The sequence below is a fragment of the Ambystoma mexicanum genome, chromosome 6q, assembly GCF_040938575.1.
Source record: "Ambystoma mexicanum isolate Mex_15411 chromosome 6q, UKY_AmexF1_1, whole genome shotgun sequence".
NCBI lineage: Eukaryota > Metazoa > Chordata > Amphibia > Caudata > Ambystomatidae > Ambystoma > Ambystoma mexicanum.
Window position 1 is genome coordinate 96,335,793 of NC_090937.1, and position 23,134 is coordinate 96,358,926.

General features: G+C 45.0%; 1 protein-coding gene across 1 annotated transcript in view; it reads right to left on the reverse strand.

The window, feature by feature from the left end:
• Nucleotides 1-3,119: 3,119 nt before the first annotated feature.
• Nucleotides 3,120-23,134, reverse strand: part of PKD2 (polycystin 2, transient receptor potential cation channel) — a 309,434-nt gene continuing 289,419 nt past the window's right edge. Inside the window, exon 15 of the mRNA XM_069630542.1 lies at nt 3,120-11,771. Coding sequence (XP_069486643.1) covers nt 11,520-11,771 — 252 coding nt within the window. The 3' untranslated portion in view covers nt 3,120-11,519. The remainder of the gene's footprint in view (nt 11,772-23,134) is intronic.

Sequence of the window (23,134 nt, forward strand, 5' to 3'; positions counted from 1 at the left end):
GATGAAATGCCATGTGGATAAAACACGAGTTTCATTCTACTTGTAAAAATTATAACATGCACCAGTTACACTGGCAGCGGACAAAAGAAATAAAACTCCAGGAGAAAATTAAGTATTCCTCTACCCGGAGGACAGTCGAAGGGGTTAAAAGCAGGATGTGCTGGGAAAACAGACATTAAAATAGTGTTGATGTTTTAGCACAGACAAGTGAGGCACAGGTAACACGTGGACAGAGGGCTGGTCCCTTCACAAAAGAGTTCCCAGTAGAAACTTTGACTTACTCCTGACTTCGTCTTCTGTTACCAGAAGTAAGCCAGATGTAAGTCTTAGCTACTCCTTGAAACTGATTGGGAAGTCAATAGTCTCTCCAGGAGTAAGTCAATAATAGGGCAAAGTTAGTACTGGTGACTTCTTTGTGAATCAGACCCACAGGGCCCAGACAAAGGGTATTCCAAAACATGATGACTTCAAGGCCAGGCTTGGAGGCGATCCAGCTGCTGTTCAGTAGTTCCTAATTCACTGCTAACCCTTGGTAACAAAATGTGTCTAAACTACCACAGTGGTATACCTCCTACATGCTTCCAATAAGAAAAAGAAATCCTATTATTCCTTCGGACATTTTAAAATGGGGCACAATCAATAGTGAGGGGCAGTGTAATGACCCAAGCAAACTAGCTTTCAAGAAAGGTGGTCCAGAGCTACATGGCATTTCAATTCCTTTCCTCTGAGCTGCACAGAATTGAAACAAAATGGTGACTTGTCTCGCAGAACTGTTTACATTTTATTCAGTGTTTTAGGGCGTAGTTCACAGAAGCCCATTGGAAAATGCTCTGTGAATGAAGCCCTAAGCCTCCAAGGTACTTGGTTTGCGTTCATGTCCTCAGCTCCTTCAAAAGGTTTTCCAACCAGCTATTCTCACTTTTATAATTGGCTAACCTGCCTTGGCTTTCGGCGACAGAATCTGCTTCCCTATCTTCATTGGTGACGTTTCTTATTAAATGAATTTCCGGTTCGAGATGCACAGTCCACAAACGCCCCCATCTACTGCTCAGATTCCATCGAAATTGAAAAAACACTTTCTTCTTTGATCCGTCAAAATGAAACCGGCACTGTACGTGCCAGTTGCTTTACTGATACTGTGAAGGAAGAGCATAAAACGGCTTTGCTTCTTGTTTCACAAAGCGTGATTAATGGCGTTGATAAAGTGTTAAATATACTTTCTACATTACCATAGAAATGAGTGCAAAGACTGTAAATGCCAGCAACTTTAATGATACGGAAATTAAAGCAAAATACATTAAGATACTTGTTTTAGTCACAGTGTCCGTAATGGTGTTGACATATGAAATAATTGTATTCTTGATAGTTCAATGGTCACAGTTTTGTCTACATAAATACGCACAATGGGCCCGATTCACAAAGCTTGTTTCACTGGGTGCATGCCATTGAAAAACGCTTTGTGAATCAGGGCCACTGTGTCCTAATAGCTTTACTAACTGGTTCTGTAGCCCATCACTGTTTTAATTGACCCATTTTCCTGTTACTGGCCCACATTTAGAATGTGACCAATAACTTAGAATTAGTCATTTTATATTTTCTTATTGACCTCAAATGAAATTATATTATAGTGTGTCTTGCGCCAAAATAGTTAAGCTGTGGTTGTACTTGTACTCCATCTGAAAGGGTGCCACGAAAAATCTAATACAGAGGCTCAACTCCAGGTCCTTCAGAACAACATTGCTAAGATTGTTGCCAAGCGCTCCGTTATGCATCTGTACTGTTGTATACCTCTGTAAAGCGCTCCGTTATGCATCTGTACTGTTGTATACCTCTGTAAAGCGCTCCATTATGTATCTGTATTGTTGTACACCTCTGTAAAGTGCTCCGATGCTTCTCGAAGCTAGATCCGCACTCAATAAATACAATAATAATAACCAATGCCGTTTACAGGACCCATGCCACCCAAATCTTGTGCCAACTTGCCCCCCACTACCAGCTAGAATTAAATGTAGGGCTGCCACTGTTGTCTTCAAATGTGTGCAAGGTATCCCCCCACACCCAAATTGCCTGGCCTGCATAATGTGGCATACTCCATCTGCATTTGTCAATGATGATGCTTACTATTACACCAATGTTTAATCTGCAGTCAGCACAGCGATGCTAAGGCCAAGAACTGATATTGCTGGAGTTTTTTTTTTTTTTTAAATCACTGAATACGTGATTTGGATGAATTTCAGCCGTTCGAAAAATCCAAACGGCAGAAAAGTTCGACCAGATAACGCATCCGGTACCAGGGGTTATGGGGGGTGTCCCCCGCACCCTTGCTCACTATATTATGAGCGAGGGTTGCGGGGATCACCCAGGTAGCTGTCCCAAAAAAAAAAAAAGTCAAGGAAAGCACCCTGTGGCAGAAGTGAAAGGGAACAGGCGTTGCACTGCCCAGTGATTTAGAAGAAAGGTAAGTAGGGGGGTGAGGGTGTGTGGGTTGGGGGTGTCAGTCGGGGTGTGGGTAGGGGTGTGGCTAGGGGTGTGGGCCAAGACAGAAATGTTCAGGGGAGAAAAGACTGAAGGATATTTCGAAAACATAATCTTCAGTCTTTTCTCCCTCGAACATTCCTACCTCGGTCTTTCAACCCCAAACAGTTTATTTCTCTCATAGTGACACCAAATTTCTGCTGTCTTTTTGCCATTACCTCAGTTTCCTCATTCCTTCTGCCCCTTTCTTGGCTGTCGCCTACTTTTCCATTTTCTTTGAATTGTTTTTAAATGCATACATGCACTGCCCCCATATATCTCTTCATTGCTCACACTATGTTCCTTCTCCCTCTCTTTGTTCACACAGTCAATACTTATTTGTAGTGCCCAAACCCCTGTGTGCCCCATCTCGGTTCAGGCCTTTTGCTCTTCTGGCACCCAAACATTGGCGCTCTTTACCCCCTAAAATGATATCCTCCTCTACCGATGCATAATTTAATTTTAATCTAAAACATTATTTTATCATAGACTTTGCACTGTTTGTTATGCGCAGCACTTTGATGAAAGCGCGATACAAATCGATGAAATACAAAAAATAGTAATTCATGCAAACTCTAAAAATAAGGGCTCATTTAAACAAAAAATTGGATATGAAATCTTTATTAGGAAATAAAGTGCTCAGTATTATGGACATAAAAAACATTGTTTGTCAAGGAAGAAATGCAAACATAAATGCTTCATTATAAGCCAGGTGTAATAAAAAAAAGAAATCATAAAAAGCTAGAAGCTACAATGATCACAGATAAGATGAAACTTTCACTCGTTTCCTATGCAATACCAGGTAGCAGTTATAGAGAAGACTAGTGTACAACATGTCTTAATGAAACTTTACTCTTGCGCCCTGCGGTTTACAAGACGCATATTGTCAAGGCACATGGGATACCCCATGCATTTAATTTGCACTTCAAAATGAAGCTTGTTAAAAAAAACGTAACGACACGTTACAGACATACATACATACCTATGGATATACATGTTTCACTTAATTATTCAGTGGAGATTATAAGAAAAGCAAGAGATGTGCACTGCAAGTCAAACTGATGAACTATTGCAAAGGGTGCAATGAATCACAAGCCAGCAACTTAAGATCTTTAAAAGGCATGGACTCAGCGGCACACTTAAATTCCCCGATAGTTGTTTGGATTTTATGCATCATCTGTTGGATGGAAACAGCAAAATATGGTAGCAAGTAAGCAAGGAAGAATGCAAAGACGTTTTAGGATATATGTGTCAAGGTCGGAAAATAAATTAGCCTAGAAGTCATGCTGTTCAACTCAATGTTTGTTATTTTATGCCCAATTTGTAATGCGCCAAACATGCAAAAGAAATACACCGAGGGGCGCGCTCCTATGATTTTAGTTTCTACGAAACCATCCTCAGTTCCTCAAAACAGCCCCACACGGGTCTCCTGTCATTTCCCAGTCATTGTTTTATTAGGAACTAAGCTATGTGCGGAATAATGGGCCGTAGTCAGGGGTTACGGCCTCAACCAGAGGCGTTGCTAAGAGGGCTGAGCGGGCTATAGCCCTGGGTCTTTTGGTTGTAGCCCAGGATAGAAGCTCAGGGGCTACAACCAAAAGGCTCTAGCTAGCCCCGAGTCCCAACAGTCACGACATTAGCTTAGCCCCTGATCTTTTCCAGACGTAGCAACACCCCTGGCCTCAACCACTACATGGTTTTGCTTCGGTGTATTGTTTGAAGTCCATTAGAATAAATGAAAAAGCAACTCAAGTCTAAGGGATTATACATTCTAATTGAAATGGTCAGATCCTGTGTCTCATAAGGCCCTTCCGGGTCACAGTGGCATTGGAGAATCACATGTACAAACAGGTTTTGCAGTTCACGTCAGTTACCCAGCCTTTGCCACTTGCATTATTCACACATACTTGTAGAACAGCGAGATATTTGTAATCATTTTATGTATGTAACTGAAATGCAGGAACATCAATAGCAATGACTGAATGGAAGGTCAAACTAAGGAATAACCTCTAAATGCAACCATTAAAGGAATGCATTTGGGAGTCTGATTCACCGCCAAAGGCTAAATCCCTCCCTCCCCATCTCCCTCCTCGATCCATGGCATAAGGTCTCCTGGTGGTACCTTTCTCTAAAACTACAACAGGAGGAGGAGGGGCAGACGTGTTTCCTTCTTGAGCCCCCACTCCTGGAATTCCCTTCCAGTAGATTTATGACAGATAGAATCCTTGTCAATGTTCAGAAAAAAACTGAAAACCCACATTTTCTAGTAATCATTATCTATTATGCAACTACTAGCCCACTTTTATGGCAGCCTATTACCAGTCTTGTGTGCACAGATGCAGATGCTGCCCGGACCCCTTGGGGTATGCACGTTAGAAATGCCAAAATCAATCAAATCAATCCCTTACACAAGGCAAACAATGCTAGGGACCAAATCTGAAGGGGAGTTCTACTTTGCCACAGACTCTACTGAGAATCCTCAAAGCCTGGCATTAAGGAAACCTAGTAAGAGGTCCATCCTGCCATGATTGCACGCGGCATAGCTGCTAGCCCCTTAAGTGCTAAGGGCATGGATGCTTGTCCTGAATTCCCATAAGGAATCATTGAAGGCTCCACCCAGAACCGCAGTTAAGTGTAAAGTTATCCTCACAGCAGATTATAACAGAATGAATAAGGAGTGGTTTATATGAATTGTAAACTTACTAGATGTAATGAGACCTACCACAGGTACCACCTGGGATGATAACCGCAGACATAATTCGGCAATGCTCGAGACAGTAAGAGCGAAGGTGGAGGGGTGACATACATTTCTCAATCTGGTGGAGCCAGGGGAACAGAATCACTTGTTTTACAATGAATGTTCTTGCCTTGCTCTCAGCGACAGGAATGCAGCACCAGGGAACTAGCCAATGAAACAATGCCATCACATTATTGAAGTGATGAAGACGCTGGCTTTGAATACGCAGATATTAGATCTGGGAGGAATGCACCCATCAGCGAAACTAGCACATGAGCTGTTCTTAACTGACTAAAGGTACATGGAAAGTATTTCCATCGGGAAAGTTTTCTTCCATCGCATACCAGTTTCTGATGTAGCTATGATGATCCTTTTAGATGTATCGCAAGCCTCATCTGCCAAGCAGTGGTTGTACAGAGGTCAGCTTCTGCCTAACAGCCACAGAGCATTGACCTTCCTGTGACCTCCTAAAGTCTGCAGAACTCTCAGCCCTTGAGTGTATAATCTTGCTGCCTCATCTAAAAAAAAGCGTTTTGAGGCACAAATGTTATTGGAGAAGCTGGGTTTAACATAATGGTCATTTCTGAAAATAAATCATGCATGGAGGAGACAGCTATATAAGTGTTTACAAAATTGGGTTAATGGTAAGTCCAGATAATTGTTTTTGCTTGGCACCATAAATTAATTACTGATGTTTCAATTTGTCAAGAAAGCCATTGATTGTGAACGCATTTTCTGCTCAACGCCTGATGAAGGGTAACAGTTGAGTGATGTAAAAAAGACGAAGTACCTGTCTGTCAAATTAATCACAAATCATAGCCAACTAATCAACCGTCACCTATACTGGGACAAACCCCCTTAGCTACACTATTAAACACTATTACAAACATTTAAGTAAAACCAAACTGTACTTCTTTCTAATTCAAGTGTCCTCAGTGTTGTGAGTACACAGAGCATTTTGTCATGTAAGTGGGGTGGGTGGGGCTATGCAAATTCAGCAAATTTTGGAGTGAGAGCCATGGGAGTGTCGCAGTTGCACAAGTGACCCTTGAGCCCACTGGTGGCAACGCATTTGTCTTGGAAGCAAGACAACGCAGCGCAATTCAGGTTTGAATCCCAATCCTGCACGTAGAAACCACTTGTTGGTATTAAGCGCGTTATTGATAAACAATTAAAATAATATCTATGTGAATTTCCAATTTCTGTGTCAATGCTACCAAGATATAAAAAGCTGCTCAGCATTGATAAGAGCGAATGGTACAGACCAGGAGGAAGCCAAAGGAGGTGCAACCGGACTCTGAGCAAACTTGCAGACTTAACATTTCCTCGCAGTTTGTGTTGCTTAAGGCACAGTAATTAACTAGGTTTTTCCATCCTCACCCCCACACGCACACACACACACTCACTGGTGTATTTGGGTTGACTTGACGTGCCAGGTATCCCCACTCTCTATATTGCAAGCACCACAGATGTTAATGTTGTTGACGTCGTACCCATCACTCAACTTGGAAAATCGTATACTTATGCAGACATTGCAAAGGTTCCAGTCTCGGACACGCTTGCCGCTGGGAGGGAGCCTTATGTTGCTGCGGGCTGTCGCTTACCCGCGTGAGCAAGACATGTTAAACAGCATGTTTCTGGGTGATGTGTACATCAGACCAGCATTTTCAACTTCCGTGCGCGTCCATGGAGGTCTATGTATTCAGTGTGCCTTTCCATTAACATGTGTTGAACATGCCCGGGAGGATAGCTCAGCGGCAATGTACTCCCCATGGAAACAAGACGACACAAAGCAACACAGGTTCGATCCCCAGGGCCGCACTTAGAAGCCTCTTATATATAAGTGCGTTATAAATACGCAACTAAGAGACATGTTCCTGCAACAGCGCCTCAATGTCCCCGGGCTGTGTGAGCGCTTTAAAAATGCAAATAAACAAATAAATGCCATAGTTAGAGATGCAGGAGATTGAATCCCCATTTCAAAGGAAGATCGGTCATTTCTATGCTGGATGAACACTGATCATTTTTCAGCTATTGAACTTGGGAGTCCAAGGTTGGATGGCGTTTTCCCATTGACTAAAGTCTCCTGCTGACATTCTGGCCCTGAGGAAGACTGTTTGTGGTGGTCGAAACTAGAAGCATATATTGCCATGTTCTGCCTAGTGGACTGCCCAGTAATATAGGCCTTTTTCGACTGGGTATACTCTTCTGCGCCTTTTGGGGCATCTAGTTTGCCGCATTATATGCGTTCACAATATTGTAGGTGTGGATAGGTCTTAGGCGAGCTTTATCAACGAATGATCAAGTGCATTAACAGCAGCCATTATATATTGCTTGAACACATGAATTGTTCGTTTTACATGCGATAATGGACTATTTTCACGCACTATTGGACTGCTTATACTATGTGTATGCAACGTTTGAGGTTTGTCGCTTCAATATTCTTTAATCTTCAGTTATTGTAATGAATGAGCTGACTTTTTGCAGTACATTTTTGTAATTCACCTTTTCTTTCTGTCATGGTGAATTTGCAAAGGGCGTTATTGGTTCTTGTCTCCCTGAGTGGGTATTCTGGGGTGTTCTCTGCTCTACATACTAAGGACCGTATATGTGGGTACACAAACATTTGTGCGTGTACTGGGAAGTGGCACTTATTGATTGTTTATACCTATTTATGTTCAGGAGAATGTGTGTTTTATTAGATTGAGGTCCCTGCCCTCCGGTCCCTGTACAGGGTACCCTTGTGTTGTTTGACAAGGTTCCAGTCTCACATGACCGTATTTTGAAGCACAAGCAGCACGGGACACAGTATTTGACCCTTTCAATGTTTTATCATTTGCTCACACCGAAGCAAGGATTGCTTTTTGCAGAATTTCAAGACGAAGTTCTGCAAACTCAGTTTGCATATACTCTGAGCCCATCCAGTATATTGTGTACACTCTTTTCACCAGGCCTGCATTCTTCATTATACAAGGTGGTGGGGGGGGGGGGGGGGGGGGGAGGGGGCTTCTGCATCATTCGAATCTTGAGTTACGTATTGATTTCAGGTAATTTTGTGTTCTTTTTTGTACCATCCACAAAAGCAACCTTTACCTGTTCCATGGCCGATACTGCTCTCTATAGCAGTCTTTTCACATGTTACATAACATTATCCACTTTTCTGATGCAAATATGAACACATTACAGTGGTACAAAATGTAAACAGTTTAGATAGCAAATTCTGCATTAAAAACATGTCAGTACTTTTATTATGAAGGTTATTATGTAACCTATTCCTGAATGATTGGTCCTGGCGGAAGCTCCGAAGGTTTCTGATACAATCCTCTCTTCCACGGCTGAAGACCAGTGACTCACGCCCCATGATTCAGAATTTTCAGGGCATAGGACTGGTGAAACCATCTAACAATCCTGCAGAATAAAGGTTTTTTCCAAGTGTACTTCCTGGTATAGAGAAGGGGGAGACATGTTCCCCAAAATATGTGCAGTGGGATTCCTATTCGAATTCTGCATAAAGTATAAGGGATTCCAGAGGGTAAACCTGGATTTCTCAGGACAAGCAATAACTTTTCAATCCCAAAGACAGACAGTGCTATGCAAACCTACCCCTGTGACGTCACATCTGGTATTAGTACTTGGGAATCTGGCTAAATATGCATTTTGATCTCTTTTACGTGCACATATATTCCTCGTATAAAAAATAGTGCAAGTCACGCACTGCAATTTACAGCTCTAGGCCAGAGAGTGTGGACGCCTGTTCAATTTGGTTCAGTTGTGCACAATTTTAGCAACTCGCTTAGTAAAATACCACTTCGTGGCACAGTATCACATTTAGAGTGAACTGTAAGGCATTTTAAAGTGTAACGTGGTCTGACCTTTACTTTTATATACAACTGGCCAGAGATTACACTGTCTATATTTAATGTATTAGGTAAGAAATCGTCGCTTTTTGTGATAGCTCCATGTTTCCTGGTGCTGGGTAATACCCGCCATGTGATGCCCGATACGCCCAGCAATTACTTTGAACTCTGGCATCAAATCGTTACTTCAATCCCTGCAAACTGTTGTTGTCTATTATTTTTTTTAAAATCACAATAAGACTTTAGTTCTGCCAGCATTGGCATCCATCAGAGAAACTATATAAATGACCGCAATGGACTCACATGGGTGAATACAAAAGGCCTACCACTGTAGTTATTTTATTTGATGTTTTTAGAGTGTATTTCCAGTACTTTCGAGATGAGCCAGCTGGCAGAGAACTTGGGACCAATGCATCTTCCTCAAAGGCACCCTTGTCTCACATCCTCCCACGTGGTAAAGGAAACTATCCTCACACTGGTTCCCTAGGTAACCAGTGATGTATGACCAGAATCAGCGGGGCTTCCTTAGCAGGCCCCATGTGCTAGTCCCTGTAGTCCTTAACGTTTCAACAAAGAATCAAACCAATTATTTCATTCCTGACCCTACAATTTCTGCTGATTTTGTTATTTAGGAACTTACTTACTCACACTCACCATACGCTGTGTTAAGACCACCTAAGTCTTTCACACAGTACGCTGTACAAGCGCTGGCCAAAGTCAGCGTGTCAAGCACGCATAGAGGCAAGCGACTCATAACTCAGTGCCAATAAGTGTTGCGCCATCGTAACCCACTCATCAAGGTGAAGTGCAAGGAGCTTAAATCCCTAGCACTGCTTGCTCAGTATAATACAGCGATGTCAGGTTTGCTCAAAGAATTTTGAACCCAAGGAAATGAACATCCTGACAGCAAACCATTGGCTTGACTCACCATGGCTGTGCAACAGTCTATATGAAAGCAATATTATTGGAATGTCTGCTTTTTCCTTTTCATTCATACAACCTAGGATGACTGAACCCAATGCAACTTGGACAGTTCACCTTCCTTGTTTAGAAAAGTTAACCCTGGTGTAGGCTTCTGTGTTGGGCTTGATCTCAGAATGGAAGGAGAAAGATGATTTAACATAGCACCATCATAGGACTACCGTGTTAAGATAGCTTTTTGTGTTGATGCATCATGTGCAAATATTTTCACAAAGCGTAAATTACAGTTTCATATGAAATTCACTGCACTACACGCTGTGCTGCAAGAGTTGGTATTGCTGCTATTTATAGAGCTTTGAACCTATGGTATTAGAGTGCCATAGTCCCTGATAGATAATTTGTACGCTCATCAGTTGCTCCCAACGGTGCCTTCACCCCCCACCCCCACGACCCTCACGACCCTCACCAAGTGGAAATGTATGTATCATTAAGCAGACTGCAGAACATTCCTACATTTGAAAGCGGGCCATACATGCATGCAACAAAGATGGCCACTGAGATCTGAGCTAGAGTAGGAATACAACCAATAGAATCAAATTCCGCAGCACTTTGCCGACAATGTAACATTCTGAATTTGGAAAGCACTTAACGTGAACTCTGCCGTTGCCCACCAACATGCACAGAAGACTGGATGTGTGCTCCTTTACATTGCAACTCTCCGCTCCCTCACGCTCCGGTGGAACCAGCTGACCAGGCAGCAAGTGATATAGGTTCAGAGCGGCGTGCATTGTTCAGAGCTGGACCCTCTTGTTGTACATTTTGGCATTGCATGTTGATTCAATGAGGCTCTCCATGCATAAAATAACTCGGAATTAAATGAGGTTTGTGGTGTTAAGTGGTTTGCAAAATTCCAGGTACGTCTACTGTCTTAGGCCAATCTAGGCGAACGACCAGTGAGCACAGAGGTCGGAAACAGCCTGCACAAACTAAATCAGACCAATGGGATGGAACCACGCTCCCTATGCCCTCAGTTGCCAAAAATAAAGAAACAAGCTTGATTCTAGTCTAGAATCCATAACACCATTGGGTCAGTCAGGCTGTGCCCTATTTGTACACAATACAAAATTGAGCATGACCAAATCATTAATACTTTCCAATCAATAACAATCGACTGAGCCAGAGAACCAAGGCCAAGCTTTCCATTTTAGCAAGTGTTCAAAATTGTTGGATTGAAGATTTGACCATTGTTGTTGTTTTGTCCATATGACCACATGACATACAAAGATGTGTGTGGTGAAAAGAAATCCAAAGATTTTATGACCAAAAGATGGGGGATACTGGAAAATAAAATAATGTAAAAGGTGGAGGGATTATAGAGAGCTGAACTTTGGGCACTGCAATTAGAAGACTTATTTGGACATATAAATACTGTGTTTACAGCTGAAGATCAGCCAATTTGTTTTCCTTTCCCCGTAACAAAATGTTATTGACTATACATGGCTGCCTCCAACATTGCCACCCACAACTCCTCCCACTCCTCCACTGTCAATGCCTTCTGTGGACTGGGACGAGGAAGGGCGAGAACTGCGTGGACGAGGCTGCCCATTGATTCCAAGCGGCGTGCCCAAACGGTGACTCATCTGTGATGCTGTGTCATCTGATTCCCAGCGTTCAAGCTCCTCTCTCACCAGCCGCTCCATTTGGTCCCGGTGGATCTCGTTATCACGGCCCAACCGTTCATCCTGTAAAATAGAGGAGAGTTATATGGCAATATGTATAGGGGTGTGCAAATCATTCATGTGGAAAGGGGTTTACTGGACCATGGTTACTGAATGCTATTTAATCATTCTAATTGAATTCAATGCACAGGTTTGCATAATTGAGCTACATAAAACGTACAGTGCCATTATGCAAAAGCAACATGCTACAGAAAGTTGCAGCTGCGAATGAACATGAAGGCAATGCATGGTCTTATTTTGTATTAATTTTAACGTGCAATAGTTTGTAAACCAATCTCTCACACAAATTATACACAGCAATACAAATATCTATAAACTTATCAATAACATGTCAAAGCTATTCTACAATTCCAAAAAGGATCTCCAAGTAACAAAATGAATTTGCAAATTTGACAGGTAAGTATCCAATTCTCCAAACGCAAGGATGGATCTTTCTTCGTGCCCAAAAAGACCATCTTACTTTTGGGAATGCTCAGGTCCAGGTGATTCTCCTTGGAATATGGGCGGAGCACCTCAATACTCATTTGGAGTTGAGTCAAAGTGGAATCCAATAAGATAACTTCATCTGCATAAGCCATATATCCGACATGTTCACTACCGATTTTTAGAAGAAAATTTGAAATTTATCTCCAAAACTTGCCCAAGTTAGCTATCTATATATATATATATATATATATATATATATATATATATATATATATATATATATCACATGGCCTGCGGTAGCGGCCATGTAGTTATGGTTAAGTTGCTCATCTCATAGGAAGAGCACTTTTCGGCTTTTAACTTCACTCCCCCAGGACGAATCCTCACCAAACTTTGCAAAGAATGTATATGGCCCACTCTGAATTTGTTTGCAAAGTTTGGTGAGATTTGGTCCAGGGGGGCAAAGTTATAGGGGGGTCCCAAAATGTCTTTTTTCCCCCTAGACATAATGGGAAAAAACTTTTCTCACGCCTACAGCCCAAACCGCTGGACGGATTTTCACCAAATTTGCTTTTGTTAATTTGGTGAAAATCTGTCCAGTATTTTTTTTTTAAATGACCAAATGTGAGGAAAAAAAATTAGTGATATCTATGTCCGCTCTGTGAACTCACTTCACTGTTCGGTCCGCGGACTGGCCTCCGATTGGCTGCACTGTCCACGGCTGGCCTCCGATTGGCCAGAAAATCCATTGACTTTCACGTGGTCCGCGGACATCGGGACGTGGCTGCCGATTGGCTGGTGAAAAAACGTGAAATGTGTTGGTTTTCCTGTAGCGCCCGCCATCTTGAATTCGCTGACTTTTTTGGGGTCCGCGTACAGCGCGGTTAATTTCTTTTTTAAAGAGCAGCATTTCACTTGTCAAAAACTCAACAAACAATCTGTGGGGATGAGGATTGGATTGGATATGGCCATAAGAAGCCAAAAAACGGATTGTTTCACCTCTCGAAAGTCCGCAAACACTCAGGATGTCCTGGGGCAGTGCTGTGGTGTTCGCGGACACTTCAGATGTCCTAGGACATCTGTACCTATTTCTGCATTACAGGAAAAGCAGTTTTTGGATAGCTTATAACTTTTGCGCCATCCAATGAAACTGCATGTAATTTTGCAATTTTATTCTAGAACTAATCCTGAATGGTTTTTGCAAAGTTTTGAGGGATTCTGTCAGGAGGGAGCAAAATTAGAGGTGGGGTCCTAAAATATTGTAAAAGCATATAAATGTGTCATTTGACGAATCTGCACAACATTTGGCAAAAAGATTTTGGATCTAGATGTACATGGTTTTCTAAAGTCTGTTGGGATTTTCTAAAGAGGGGGTGAAATTAGGGGGGGGGGGGTCTTAACATTTTTAGATGGCTTATAACTTTGTTGCTATTTGACGAATGTGGTCAAAAGTTTTGAGAAAGATTAGAGACCCAACCTTCAATGTTTGTGTACAGACTGAATGGATTTTGTCAAGTGGGGGCTAAGTTATATGACTATTGTATGTACATACATTTTGACACTTTAAAAATAAAACATAGGCGGATTTCAAGCAAATTCGTAGGGAGCATTGGCAAGGACATTAAAGCATGGTTTTGCAAATGTGCCCATGTTTTATTTTTTTACTAGTGTAATAATGTAGGTACAAACAATAGTCATATACATTTGGTGACTGAGGTATAGCCTGTGGCCGTGGGCAGTAGCCAGATTGTCTGGAACAGGGCCTAAGGTCATGACACGGACAATCTAGCTACTGGGCATGACCACTAGGGACGAAAAATGGTGTTAAAGTGGCTATGTCTACCTGGGACCAGCTATGTGGTAAAGTTATTTGAAGGTAGGATAGGTTTGAAAGGGAAAAAAAGTGCTTGTGGTAATATGTTCATAGGGTTTTGCAGGCTGCCATGGCAAGGGAAGAGGGGCTGTGTACGGAGCACCGCCTTCTCTTTCCATGTTGGCTGTCGGAAGAATAATCCTTCCTTCTTATCTTCCCGCTTTGGGAACCAGGGGTGCTAATGGCCTTTGTTAGGAAAGATTTCATACTGTAGGTAATTTTCCTTCCATGTGGCAACCCCCAAACTTTTTGCTGTTGTTTTACACCCTGATCTAGACTTTGCCAGAGAAGCATGGCCTCCTGCCGCACTCCTCTGGGCTTTCGCTCCATTCTTACGGGGAAACTGACATGCCCTTAAGACAGTCAGTACCGAGAAACGTTTTCCGTAGTTCTTTCTCTCATGTTGCAGCTTTCGCGCAACATGACACAAGAGGGCACTGTAAGCTAAGTTACTGCTCTCTTGGGTCTCTAGTCACTCTACAGACCCTAGAAACTCTCATTGGATTGTTAACGAACGATGCAAGTGAATCACGGACGGGACTGGTGGCAGCAATCGTTTCTTTGTGTTTTGAGCTCCTTTTGGCTGTTTAAGCTCGTTTCTCGCGCTTAGCCCAAAATGGTGGCCTGGCTCCCAAAATGGCCAGACCACGAGGCTCTTTGTCCTGCCCGCTGACCGTCTTGCCCCCTTCACCTTCCCCAGGTCGAGCCGACCCGAGGCCTTCCTTATTTCGGCATGTACTTTCCCACGAAACACAGATGCTTTCGCGGGCTTCTACAGGCCTGGTGTGAGCCTCCAGGATGTGGGCGGGGATGTCTTGTCCCAATACACATCCTGGGTGCCAGAGAGTCTAGTGTGTCTTGAATGCCTGGGACCACAGTGGTCCGTGATAGGTCCACGTATGGTGTGAGTGTTTTGTGAGCAGATCTCCCATTGGGTCCTCTCCGATTTGGCGCGAAGGGAACTCTGGATAAGAGGAGGCTAGAAACACCACTACCATGTCGATCTCCTGTGTTCTCACGGACGACAGATACAGGAGACAAGTATCCTGCAACTAAGAGGCTGAACCGAAGAATCGCTGGTGACCCGCTGAAGGACTGCTCCTCTGCACTGCTGTCGCCCGGTGAAACCATTCTGCCGCTGATCGAACGAGAAGGCCTGTACTGGTACTTTGACCCTTTGGAATAGTGGGAACAACTATTCTCGGTATCTTCATAATCTCCTGCACGTAAGCCTTTGGAAGCATCTCTGGGCCATCCAGTGGACTGACCAGCCTACACAGGAGTCTTGCTCTGTTACCGCCGTCAGGTTGTGTTGTATTCTGAGTCCTTAGCACTCTCACACGATTTGTACACTTGGCATTCCCAGGTCTGAAGTGAGAAGTGTACATTGGGCTGAAATACACACAGCCGCTTCGTTGCCCTGCTGTGGTAACAATCTGTGCGGGTTCACTGCGTTTGGGACATCCTCAACTCGAACTTCTGCCGCTGCGGAATCTACACGACGCCGAGACGTCCCCTGCTCGTACCTGAACCTGCCAGCACTGAAACTGACGCGGAGAAGCCTGGGTCTGCCTGCATCGGGGACCGGTGAGTAGCAACGCTAGGAACCGGTCGCCCTCCTGCAGTAGCCTGCAGATTTTCCTCGCTGTGTTAAACAGCACGCCTTTTTCGCACTCGTGCTCTGCTTCTGCCCACAAGTGGAGACTGCGCTTGAGTAGCAGAGATCTGTTCGTCCTCATTTTTTCACCGCTGTAAACTGCCTGATTTCCTTGAAGAGACTCCCCTTGGCCCGTTGGCACCAGTGTGTGCAGGTACTTTTGAGCACAAGGCTCCACTCTTCGTAGGACTCGGACTTCCTTCTAGTTAGGTGGCCTCGGAAGGCGAACTGGGTCTAACGATTACTTGCACTGCCTGTTTTCCTCCCCATCTAGGTGGTCTGCATATTTCGTGCTTCTAACTCTTTAGACCCTTCAGAACATTTTATATATATTGTATTTGATTGTGATGTGTTGGTTTACTTGAGTTTTACCGTGATTCTTTACTATGGTCAATGTTACAGAGGCCTTGTAGTAAATGTGTCTATATTTTTAATAAAACACCTGCTTGGAGTAATTTGTAAGTGTCCTTGCTTTGTGTGCTCATTGCGGGCTTTCAGTCACCCTCACTCCTCTTGAGACCTAGTCTTGACCGCCGCGATCACTACCTTGATTGGCCTGGCTTGTCCAGAGGTTACCCTGTTCCAAGAAACTAGGCTGGCCTTCTGAACCTCTCTCTGCCCCTCCAGGACAGAGTTCAGAAATCCATCTTAACAAATTGGTGTACAGCGGTGGGATACGACTGAAGGTATCCAGTGTTGCGCACAAGCGAAGGCATTTCAAGTTATTCCTACCAGGACATGTAGTGAATTGCTGTAGTATAACTTTTTAAAGGTCATAGTCCTATCTAACAGTATGGAAACAAATACCTTGTTAACTTTAAATGCTTCTAAATCCGAAACATTGAAAAAGATGTGTGCCGAGAGAGGTGTCTCCTCTCAAGGCACCAAATTGGATATGATCCAAAGAATCATGGCATGGCAAGAAGCGCAGCTTAGCGCTATAACTTCTGAGGACAGTGCGGAAGGAGGTGGGGCTGCTCTCACTGGCAGAACCGTTGGTTCTGCCGCCGCACTGGTCTCCAGCGACCATGAGGACAGGGAGGATGAGATGTCTAATGTTTCCTCTGCCAGTGTCGATGGGGAGGCCATGCTTGAATTCAAGAAGCAAGAACTGCTGTTTAGGCAGAAGGAGCTTGAATTCAATATGGCCAAACTAAAAATCGAACAGGCAGAAAAACAGAAAGACAGGGATCACCAGTTGGAACTGGCCAAGCTTCAGGTTGCAAATGGATCGAAGGGTCCTGGACATGGGTCTGGGGCCTCCTCTCATCCAAGGTTTCCAAAAGATCTGCTCAGTGTGTATGAGGAAAAGAATGACATTATGGACTGGCTGAATACATTTGAGTATGCATGTGAAGTTCAACAAGTTGACAATGCTGATAAAATTGCCTGGTTACTTAGCAGGCTGCCCCATTCTGGCTGCAGTGCCATTATGGAAATGTCAAAGGCTGAGCGAGAAGATTTTGCAATGTTGAAGCAAACTCTCATTTTAAAGTTTGGAAAGACTCCTGCCCAATATTTCAAACGATTCCGAGAGCATAAGAAAAGACAAGGTGGTACTTGGGTATCTTATGTAACCGAATCCTTAAAAAACTTGACTGGCTGGGTCGAAGGTTATAAGGTTTCTACCTTTGAAGGCATGATAAGTCTTGTCATGCTGGAACATATTTTTGCATCTTCTTCCCCGAAGCTTAAGCAGCATTTGGCGGATTCTAAGGAGATAGATCCAAAGAAACTTGCCATTGCAGCAGATTTATGGGTGTCACATCGAGTGTCCCATAAGGACAAAACTCATCCTGGTAAGCAGGAGGAAGGGAAAAAGTCCAAAGATAAGGAGGGTGGAGAATCTGATAAATCTTCTTCTCAAAAGGGCCAAAAAAAGAACAATAAGGGTAAGACACAAGAGAACTCACAGGGTAGTGGAGGTCCGCCTCCCAAACAGAACTCGGGTTATAGTAAGCCTCCCTATGTAAACAGACCCAATGGATCTTGTTTTGCTTGTGGAGCAACTGACCACATGAAGGGGGATCCCCGGTGTAGGGTTAAACCTTTGGGGGTCCACTCCGCTAATCTGGCCTTCTCCTCCTATGAGGAAGAAGAGATTACAGGAGCATCCTTCTCCTCAGACTCCCTCCCCAGTGGGATAGAAGCTGAGTTAGTTTTAGTTTCCCTGGGTTCCTGGGAGCCTAAAGTCGCAGAGGCTTATGCTAGGATTCCAGATAACACCAAGCACTACTTTAAAGACAGTGTGCTGATTAATGGAGTAGATACTCCAGCTCTTAGGGATAGTGGGTGCAGTCGAACTGTAGTGGATTCTACCTTGGTAGACTCAGAGGAAGTTGCCAGAGCTACTCTGATGCCCCCTAAATTGGCTGACGGCCCCCCTCGCATGTTTCCAGTAATACCTGTAAATCTTACATTAAAATGGTACAGCAGTCAGGATTCCAGTGAGCATTCAGAGAAACGTCCCAGGAAAGGTCTTGTTGGGCAACGATCTCAGAGCTTTAGGGCTCGTAGGAGACACTGCTGACAGACCCTGCACACGGTCTCAAACACGGGCAGCATTGGCCAAGACCAATGCGCTGCCCCAGCCAAAGGGGAAACCCAAGGCTAAAGGAGTCAGAAAATCAAAACGAGGGAAAGAAAATATTCCCCCGAACTCACCTACCACTGCCGTGGAGGAAGTTGGTCAATCGCCTGGGCCTGGCGAGGAGGCGGCGATACCTGAAGTATTTGACCCCAATGACCACCCTGAACTAAAAGACTTGTTAGTAGAAGGTGGTCCTGACGGGGAAGAATTCAGTAGAGGCCAACGTGAGTGCCCATCTCTGGAAGGCCCAAGGAGACAGGCCTGTTCCCAGCTTGAGGGTGAACCTCCTGGGAAGCATCGGATTTATTGGGAAGGTGGACTCCTGTATAGTGAGCCCACAGAGTCTACAGAAGGAGACCATAGGAGGTTGGTGGTTCCCCTTGCTGTAAAACCCTTCCTCCTGCAGCTGGCGCATGAAGTGCCCCTTGCTGGTCACCTTGGTATTAAGGGGACCAAGCAAAGGTTATCCATGCACTTCTACTGGCCCAAGATGGGGGTGCAAGTAGAAAGTCACTGTAGGAGTTGTGCCTCCTGCCAGTTATCTGGTAAGAGTGGCTCAACAATCCAAGCTCCATTGGTACAGATCCATGTTGTGGGCATACCATTCGAAAGGGTAGGGATCGACATTGTTGGTCCCCTTGACCCGCAAACATCCTCAGGCAATAGGTTTATCCTAGTGCTAGTCGACTATGCTACCAGATATCCTGAGGCCATCCCATTTAAAACTGCAACTGCCAAGTCAGTTGCAAAAGCGTTACTTGGCATCTTTACTAGGGTTGGCTTCCCTAAAGATGTTGTGTCTGACAGAGGCAGCAACTTTATGTCAAAGTATATGCAGGCTATGTGGAAAGAATGTGGGGTCACCTACAAGTTCTCTTCTGCATATCACCCCCAGACCAATGGTCTGGTGTAATGTTTCAACAGAACGTTAAAGAGCATGATTGGGGCTCTGGAAGAACCTCAGAGAAGAAAATGGGATCTTCTTTTACCATGCTTACTGTTTGCCTACAGAGAGGTACCACAGGAGGGTGTTGGCTTCAGCCCCTTTGAGCTTCTGTTTGGTCATCCTGTACGGGGACCCTTAGCCATTGTCAAAGAGGGATGGGAGATGCCCACTCCCCCTGTTACTACCAACGTAGTAGATTATGTGCTGGGGCTCAGAAAACGGATGGTACTTCTGATGGGCTTGGCTAGTGATAAATTGAAGGCAGGACAAGCGCTGGTGAAACATTGGTACGACCAGAAAGCTTCCCTCATCAACTTTACACCTGGTCAGCAAGTCCTGATCATGAATCCCATAAGGCCTAGAGCTTTACAGGACAAATGGTCAGGCCCTTACACAGTGGTGGAGCCCCTGGGTGGGGTTAACTATTTAGTGGACCTTGGAAGGCCTGGACAGGCTCCAAAAGTGTTCCACGTAAATAGGCTGAAGGCTTTCGTCCCAAGAGTCGAATCACAGCACTGCTACTGGCTTCAGATGTTGAGGAAGAGGAGTCTGAACCTCTCCCGACCTGTTCCAAAGCGGTCCTTCAGATAGCTCCTTTGAGGGTGTCTGAGTGGCCCCTCACCTGACTTTTGATCAACAGGCGGAGGTGAAAGGTTTGCTTAGGCAGTTTTCCCCCCTGTTTTCACAGTTGCCTGGTTTGACACCTTGGAAATAGCCTTAGCAGAACATGCCAAGGAGAAGACACCGTTTTCCACTCCAGACGGCCTTTACCAATTCAGGGTAATGCCGTTCGGGTTGAAGAATGCACCTTCCACTTTCCAGAGGCTTGTGAATCATGTGTTGAATGGGTTGGATGAATTCTGTCTTGCATATCTGGATGATATAGCAGTTTTCAGTGCCACCTGGGAAGACCATGTGAAACACCTCTGGATTGTGCTACAGGCTCTTCAGAAAGCCCACTTGACCATAAAGGCTAGTAAATGCCAGATTGGACAAGGCTCAGTGGTTTACCTTGGACATGAAGTAGGTGGAGAGAGGATACAGCCTCTACCCAGTAAAGTACAAGCAGTACAAGACTGGCCTACCCCCACTACACAGACCCAAGTGAGAGCCTTCTTAGGACTCACGGGGTATTACCGCAAATTCATGGCAAACTATGGCACCATAGCTGCCCCTCTGACTGCCCTCACCACTCTGAAGAAACCCAAGAAGGTAACTTGGACCGACGAGTGTGAGAAGGCTGTCAACGGCTTTAAAGACTCCTTGTGCCAGGCCCCTGTCCTCAGGGCCCCTGATTATCGAAGACCTTTTATTGTGCAGACAGACGCCTCTGACAATGGGATAGGAGCTGTACTATCGCAAGTAGATGAGAAGGGTAAGGAACACCCTATTGGTTTCATTAGTCGCCAGATTAAGGACAGAGAGCTCAGATGGGCCACAGTAGAGAAAGAATGCTTCTCTGTTGTGTGGGCCCTATGGAAGCTGAGGCCCTACCTCTGTGGGACCCACTTCACTGTGCAAACCGACCATAAGCCCTTAAAGTGGCTGATGAACATGAAGGGAGAGAATCCAAAGTTGCTTAGGTGGTCCATAGGTCTACAAGGCTTTGACTTCACTATTGAGCACAGGCCAGGTGTCCAACATAGCAATGCTGATGGGTTGTCCAGAATGCTTAACCGACCTGAACAAGAGACTCATCCAGGGGTGGATTAGTTCCCCTGTCCATAGTCTGGGAGGGGCGAGTGTTAGGAAAGATTTCATACTGTAGGTAATTTTCCTTCCATGTGGCAACCCCCAAACTTTTTGCTGTTGTTTTACACCCTGATCTAGACTTTGCCAGAGAAGCACGGCGTCCTGCTGCACTCCTCTGGGCTTTCGCTCCATTCTTACGGGGAAACTGACATGCCCTTAAGACAGTCAGTACCGGGAAACGTTGTTTTCCTTAGTTCTTTCTCATATGTTGCAGCTTTCGTGCAACATGACAGAAGAGGGCACTGTAAGTTATGTTACTGCTCTCTTGGGTCTCTAGTCACTCTACAGCCCTAGAAACTCTCATTGGATTGTTAACGAACGGTGCAAGTGAATCACGGACGGGACTGGTGGCAGCAATCGTTTCTTTGTGTTTTGAGCTCCTTTTGGCTGTTAAAGCGTGTTTCTCGCGCTTAGCCCAAAATGGTGGCCTGGCTCCCAAAATGGCCAGACCACGAGGCTCTTTGTCCTGCCCGCTGACCGTCTTGCCCCCTTCACCTTCCCCAGGTTGAGCCGACCCAGTGCCTTCCTTATTTGGGCATGTACTTTCCCGCGAAACACAGATGCTTTCGCGGGCTTCTACAGGCCTGGTGTGAGCCTCCAGGATGTGGGCGGGGATGTCTGGTCCCAATACACATCCTGGGTGCCAGAGAGTCTAGTGTGTCTTGAATGCCTGGGACCACAGTGGTCCCTGCTCACTGTGCTTAGAGAGGCTCAGCTTCACCTCACTGATGATGCCCAACAAGGCTGAAACACGTGTATGGGGTTGCTGATGGTACTCTTGTTCAGAGAGGAATTGCCATAGCATTTCGGTGCTGGACTGCCCTTGTGGGCGGGACAAAGACTGATATGCAAATGGATATTTCCCATCTGTGAAGGTACAGTGAGCAAAAAGCAATGGCTGCGAACTCTCAATGTGGTTAATGACCACTGAACAGGTTATCATGCCTTGTTCTTTCGAGAGAGGGGCGCCTGCTACCTTTTTTGTAGGTCCACGTATGGTGTGAATGTTTTGTGAGCAGATCTCCTATTGGGTCCTCTCCGTTTTGGCACAAAGGGAACTCTGGATAAGAGGAGGCTGGAAACACCACTACCATGTCGATCTCCTGAGTTCTCACGAACAACGGATACAGGAGCCAAGTATCCTGCAACTAAGAGGCTGAACCCAGGAATTGCTGGTGACCCGCTTAAGGACTGCTCCTCTGCACTGCTGTCGCCCGGTGAAACCATTCTGCCGCTGATCGAACGAGAAGGCCTGTACTGGTACTTTGACCCTTTGGAATAGTGGGAACAACTATTCTCGGTATCTTCATAATCTCCTGCACGTAAGCCTTTGGAAGCATCTCTGGGCCATCCAGTGGACTGACCAGCCTACACAGGAGTCTTGCTCTGTTACCGCCGTCAGGTTGTGTTGTATTCCGAGTCCTTAGCACTCTCACACGATTCGTACACTTGGCATTCCCAGGTCTGAAGTGAGAAGTGTACATTGGGCTGAAATACACACAGCCGCTTCGTTGCCCTGCTGTGGTAACAATCTGTGCGGGTTCACTGCGTTTGGGACATCCTCAACTCTAACTTCTGCTGCCGCGGAATCTACACGACGCCGAGACATCCCCTGCTCGTACCTGAACCTGCCAGCACTGAAACTGACGCCGAGAATCCTGGGTCTGCCTCCATCGGGGACCGGTGAGTAGCAACGCTAGGAACCGGTCGCCCTCCTGCAGTAGCCTGTAGCTTTTCCTCACTGTGTTAAACAGCACGCCTTTTTCACACTCGCGTTCTGCTTCTGCCCACAAGTGGAGGCTGCGCTTGAGTAGCGGAGATCTGTTCGTCCTCGTTTTTTCACCGCTCTAAACTGCCTGATTTCCTTGAAGAGACTCCCCTTGGCCCGTTGGCACCAGCGTGTGCAGGTACTTTTGAGCACAAGGCTCCACTCTTCGTAGGGCTCGGACTTCCTTCTAGTTAGGTGGCCTCTGAAGGCGAACTGGGTCTAACGATTACTTGCACTGCCTGTTTTCCTCCCCATCTAGGTGGTCTGCATATTTCGTGCTTCTAACTCTTTAGACCCTTCGGTAATTGTATATATATTGTATTTGATTGTGATGTGTTGGTTTACTTGAGTTTT